Source organism: Rhagoletis pomonella, unplaced genomic scaffold, assembly GCF_013731165.1.
Source record: "Rhagoletis pomonella isolate Grant_MI unplaced genomic scaffold, Rhpom_1.0 Rhpom_scaffold_00006, whole genome shotgun sequence".
NCBI classification, from domain to species: Eukaryota; Metazoa; Arthropoda; class Insecta; order Diptera; family Tephritidae; genus Rhagoletis; species Rhagoletis pomonella.
This window is the reverse complement of record NW_023458560.1, coordinates 31,497,524-31,504,025: the sequence shown is the minus strand read 5'-3', so window position 1 is coordinate 31,504,025 and position 6,502 is coordinate 31,497,524. Positions and strand designations below refer to the sequence as shown.

General features: G+C 34.5%; 1 protein-coding gene across 4 annotated transcripts in view; it reads left to right on the top strand.

Moving 5' to 3' along the window:
• The window catches only part of LOC118740576 (neuroplastin), a 160,331-nt gene that overhangs the window by 83,533 nt on the left and 70,296 nt on the right, over positions 1-6,502 (top strand). For 3 of the 4 annotated variants that reach the window (XM_036472173.1, XM_036472174.1, XM_036472175.1), the window contains one exon: positions 4,944-5,064. The exons of the other annotated variant lie outside the window; for it this stretch is intronic. In XM_036472173.1, coding sequence (XP_036328066.1) covers positions 4,944-5,064 — 121 coding nt within the window. The remainder of the gene's footprint in view (positions 1-4,943; positions 5,065-6,502) is intronic. 4 annotated transcript variants of the gene reach the window in all.

The following is a 6,502-nucleotide window of genomic DNA, read 5'->3' as shown; positions in this document are numbered from 1 at the left end:
CCCGTTACAACGAGGTGTCGCGCCCGTTACACTTTAAAATGTTAATAAATCTAAATGGATTAAGAAGTGTATTTTCTTTGAATGCGGAAATAATAGGAAACATTCCAAATTTAAATATGCCAAGGCATTTTTAGTCAGTTTAATTAAAAATTTTACACAGTTTCGTGTGAAAGTGGATTACACGCAATTTATCAATTTTATAACGTCGCGCCCGTTACGCTCTTCTTTGGCATTTTCTGGTCGGTACTGATTTATTTATAAAATGTAGTTCATATGAGTTAATTCCTTACTTCTGACAGTATTTTTAGCGTATAATATTTCAATGGTTACTTTAATAGTTTTCTTCAAAATTAAAGAATTATGCACAAAGGTGTCGCGCCCGTTACAATGGAAACTCCCATTTATCATTTTAAGAGCAAATTAAATCAATTAATTTACTGATTACAGTTAAAGAGAAATAAGAAAGTAAACTTTTTTTTCAAAATATTTTTTATGACAAGCTAATGCAAACTAATATTTTCAATGCGCAAAGTTTCACACAAAGTGGTGCTTAAAATATTTGAATATACACATTCACTATAGTTAATGCCATCAATGGAATGATTAATTGCATATTAATACTCAGCATTACGAGCGTCGATTCATCAAAAGAAAACAAACCAAAAACGAAAAACTTTTAGCTTAATACTTTTTTACTGCCTCAACTAAGCATGTGTTCATAAAGAAGAAAAGTGCGAAATATACAAATACTTAAATGAATGCGAAAAAGTATTTGTGAAATTATGTGATTTCAGTCCAAGTTTGAATTACATTCATACATTTGTATAAAAGAGTCTTTAAAATTCCTCGCAGCTGTCATGCATTGTGTACAAGTGCATACATATTTTCGCGCAAATCCATGCATACATATGTATCTATTAGTACTCGTACATACATACCTACATATTTAATACTTAAACTTATTCAATAAACTCAAAAGTGATATCATCATCGTCACCCATAATTACCACCATCACCAAGTATGACATAATTTGTATGTATGTAGTGGATATATACGAGGGCCGATGAATGTATTCTCGGTATCATTATGAAAAACAACTCGAATTAAATTCAATATATTTTTAAATATGTTTCAATATAATCCCCCATAATCTCAATATTTTTATAATATATTGAGATCAATAGTTCAATGCCCTTTAAAAATATCTTTTATCCTTGTCCGAAAAATAAGCGTTATTGCTGCTTTGAGCTCTTCAAGGTCAGAAAGACTTTTTTTTTCAAATTTGGCAACAAAAAGTAATCGCTAGGGGCCGGGTCTGTGCTATACGGCGAGTGATTGATTTCTTCGAAGTCAAAATCTGGTACAGTGGCCTTCGAAATACGCCCGCTGTGTGAACCGAAGTGCTACCGTGAAGAAGTAAACATACACCGGCAGGCAGTAAGTTTTCCGGGTCTTTTTTCTTGAATTGGTCCCTTAAATTATGCAAAGTAACGTTTATGATTTCCCACTTTTTCGTAGAATTCAATTTGCGCATTTTTGCGCCATTTTAATGCACTTCCCGCGGCAGATATTTGTCTATGTACTTCTATATTGATTCTCTAATAAATCTAGCGATTTCGCGTATGATATAGCTCCTGATAGATCGATTAGTTGCGCTACTAGGTGTTTACCGAATATTTTATGCCTAATATTTGAAAGGCCTGGAAAAGGAAATGCGGCTCCTGCCATCGCTAATTAATCAGCGCCGCCTGGCTGTCAGCATGCATTGTTGCTTTACTATTGTATCCGACTCTATTGCATAAGATTTTACAGACTTGAAGGATACCTAGAACTTCTGCTTGAATCTTTTCCCAATCGTAGAGACAGAGCAACACCGAGTTTCTCGGAGTATACTCTCTGCCTGCCTTTCGGTCTCTCCTCCAGACTCTTCTGGATGGGAATAACACTTGCACGTTACAGCTGAAGCCTAGATTACCTACAATATCAACGGCTGAGTGGAAGATCGCCCTATCTCGGCAGCCGGTTCGGAAATGTTCAAAAACACCCAATCGCCGCTGCCGATATATTGAATTTATATTTAGATAGGGCGTTCTTCAACAAAATTTTGAAATAGGGCGTTTTTTAACCATTTTCTGTGAGAGGGCGATATTCCTCTCAGCCGACGAAGTAGTCTGTCATCCTACTTAATTGCATTTCATTTATGATCGACCCATTCCCGCAGTGTCTAGTTTCCCAAAGGTCTGACTCTCTCGAGTCTGAGGGCCGGTTTAGCGCTTCTGTCAGGCAGGATCTTACTTCTGCGCTTACTGCCCTTTGTATACTTTTTAGTTTGCTGACCTTATATTGTTTGCTTAGTTCGGACCACTAGACCAGAGCGCTGTATGTTAATATGGATGTTATCGCGGTATACATCCATAACACAAGTTTAGGCTTTAGTCCCCAATTTCTGCTGAGGATCCTCTTGTAAGTGTTGTATGCTGTGTAGGCCTTCTGCCTTCTGCCTACGAAAGTTCGATATTGATTTCCTATTAAGTTTGCTATCGAGCATTACTCTAAGGTACTTTGCGCTGGGGGGTACTCGTTGATTTTATCTCACAGAGCTCCAAAATATTCTACAACAATCCACTCGCGCTTGTTTTTGCGGCGTCGTGAGCATTCGCGGTACCCACCTTGGACTAACTTTTGAGAGATTAAGATGATCATGAAGAATAGTGTGTATGGCACCTACGGGTATAGGTAGTATTTAATCGCTGCTAATAATTTAACCTTTCGTTATTCGGTCGTCCTCCAGTACAAGTATCTAAACATTTTTCACATTTACCTCTGTAGCAGCAGTAATGACGCCACTTGGGTGCGCGAGGATCATCTTCAATACTCGCTGCCGGTTTAAATTCACTTTACCACTTTTAAATTTTAGATAACGAAGGTGCAAAATCGGTGTGAAAAGTCACAAGTTCTTCGATACTGGGTTTTTCACTTTTTAACACAGCGTGGTGGTCGATTTTCTTCAAAATTGGCGCGTCAGTCATCCAATCTTCTTTCACCGAGGATTACCAGATGACCGTAATTATGCGAAACACTTATGCCGTCAAGTAATGTAACTATTCATTGCAATTATTAAATCGTCCACCTCAGTACTAACTTAGTTACAATGATACCGAGAATACATTGAACGACCCTCGTACTATGTACAGCAACAACAATAATGCTTCTTGCCTTACTCGTATTACAAAGCAATCGCGCCCAAAAAGCCAATACTCGTAGCCCACGAGCCACGTTGCTTGCCGGCCGCACAGATTCATACATTTACTGCAAACAGTCAGCTACAATTGCTACATAACTGCTTGGCTAGCAAGCAGGCAAACAAGTTAATTTGAATCAATGGACAAGTTTCATTAGCCAAAAATGTTATAGCCTTTTTTCGCTCAAATTTGTTTTCCAAATTTGTTTTACATGCAATACACACATGCGTTACAAAGTCGGTATGTTCAACTCCCATGTGCGCCTCTCTACTTAACTATATACATATATACATTAGACCGTACCACCTTACAAGCAAACAAAAAAGTTCAATGTACACCCCTGAGTCTAAAACATTTTTGCAAGGCAATTTCGAAAAAATAAAATAAAAAATTGTGTTTGCCGAAATAGCGTTGTTTTTTGAAACCTATGTATGTACAGTGGCGCTCACCTAAATGGGGATAACAGAAACCATATAAGTCAAAGTTTAAAACTTTGTGTAGAGTTCAGGAAAATTTAACAAATTTCAAATGTCATCAAAATTTTCACTTTTTTTTAATTTTGGTCATCAGTTATATGGGGGAAAAATCAAAACTGCACATTATTATACTAAAATTGAATGGGCTACAAAACTGCATACCCAAAAAGTTTCTAAAAATTCTGATGGAATTTTTTTGTTTGAAATTCGTTAAATTTTCCCGAACTGTACACAAAGTTATAAACTTTGACTTGTATGGTTTATGTTATAGAATCTACTATATTTTTATAAAAAAGTAACGAAAAAAATGTATCACGTGAAAACATTTTTTTTTTTTGAAAACAGTGACTTATAATTTTAGGAGAGTTTTATGTAGATTCAGGGGGGTACGGCGAATTTTTATTACCGGTGCGGTCTAATGTACATATCCACATATAGACTATGATGTAAATACATACATACGTACATACGCACAAGTACATACGCACTTACATACATATTTAAATATTATAATAAAATTTTCCTATCAACATTTTTTATCGGACATATTTTATCTTATTACCATACCCTGTACCTACACGAAAACATACATACATATGTACTATGTACGGCTCCAAGTTGATGCAACTTTCAACGGACTGCATCAGGACTTCAACGAACGTAGAGCTTCGTGCTCAACCCACCTCCCGACGAAATACTTGATGGTGGTAACGGGAGGAGAACGGTACATGTCGGTAGGAGGTTTAGTTTGGGTTAAAGTCTCACACTGACGGGGTTAGGCTTTCGATGCTTCCTCCTCGTTAAAAAAAAAAAACATGTACTATGCATACTTTGAATTTATTTCCTCTTTTTATTATACTTTTCCGAGTCTATGTGTAAAATATTATTGTATCTTTAAATAGCTTATACAATTTTAGTTCTGTTGCTAACGCAAATGTATCTTTTTTTCTATCCACTCTTATGTACTTAGTGTATTATTATTATTTATTTACTTAATTTTATTTGATTTGAATTTATTTTTGGAAGTGAAGTGTGAATTGTTTTTAGTTTATTTTTATCGTCATAATCCTAATTTATTGAAAATAAAAACTTTAGCGCAACATTAAATTCATTTACCATTAAAGAGTTAAATGATATATTTATAGATATCTAAGCGAATACATTTACATACATATGTACATATTTAAATTTCATTGAATTTGGTTTATGAATAATTTATTACAGATACCGACTTCTTGGTGCCAAACTATGATAATGCAGAACATCAGTTAAAAGTATTTGAAATCAGATCACCTCTAGTACTTAGCTGTAATATAACCAAAGCTGGTGATTATGTACTGAAATGGTGAGTTGAATGGTTAATTTGCTAAAAACATAAAACTAAGAATGAATTAAAAATTTTCGTGTTATTAAAAAATTCCAAGGGTCGTTTTTGTGGTAAAAAGTTAACACAAATTCGTCGGAATTTTTCGTAAAATTTTTCGTTTTCGTGGTTTTTTTTTGGTTAAAAATCGAGTGTTAACTGCCGAATGTAAAAACGGCCTTAAGAAACTCAGTACTGTCAACAGGGCTGCCAACTTGGCTCAAACCGTTCCATTTTTTGCGCTATTTTACTTCAAATGGCACTTAATTTTTCAATTTGGCACAAAGTGCCAAGATGGCTTTTTTGAAAAGTAGTAAAATTTCAATACCTTTTGTGAAATCCTTTGCGTGTACTTCTTTTTCTCAACTAAAATTTTTTAATTCCTATAGTGTGTACAATTGGTTTATCTTAGTTTAGCATTGGACTTTTGTTTTAGGAATGTGTTTCTAATTTCAATGCTAAATGAGAAGAATTAAAAAGAATTACCCATTTTTTGACACTTTTATTTTTCTATTTGGCACATTTTGGCACTTTTTTATCTTCAATATGGCACTTCAAAGCTAAGTATAGTTGGCAGCCCTGTCTGTCAAGACCAACTACAGTAGACCCTCAGTAAAAGCAATACCCAATAAATGTTTTTTTGTGAACTTTATTTAAGAGGGTTGCCATATGTTTTAGTAAATAAATTCAACTTGAATTAAGGGAATTAGTCTGCGTTTCACCAGAATCATTTAAGTGAAAATTACTTTAATTTTCAAATTTTTGGTTTCACCAACAATTTTAATTTGTTTTTAATTTTGATTTAAGTGTGACCTATGCTCTTCACTTAAATAAAAATTAAATCAGAATAACCAGACTCAGAGATGTTACACGTTTAATGAATATACACACCACCACAATTTTGTGTATCTGCTCCTTACTTGTATACCAGTCCTGCTTTTACAACACAGCGTGCCAAAGCTTTCAAAAGCTCTCAGTACAAATGAAAGCTTTCGCTCGCCAAGTCGGTTTTACGACCACTTTTTACTCGCCTAAACAAAGAGCTTATTGAAACCGAAAGTAATTTAAATGAGAATTAAATAAAAATATTAAATTGCAGTTAATTTCCACTTAAATTAGTTTGGAGAAACGCAGCCTTAGATACACAATTTAAATATTGTTACGATTATCCTCGAAACCTTGAGGGATTTCCCAAATATACTCGGGTTCGTATCGCTGGATTGTTAAATTAATGCTAACGATGAACAAATTGTAGTACAATTAACTTTATTGTACAACAAACAATTTACAATACTTGCTAATACAGTAAAAACACTTTACAATACTTGTTAAAGCAATAACAACGCTTTACTACTTGTCAACACAATTAAATGTATAGCTTGCTTATTTGCAACTCAATTCTCCGCTCACTTTACTTGTA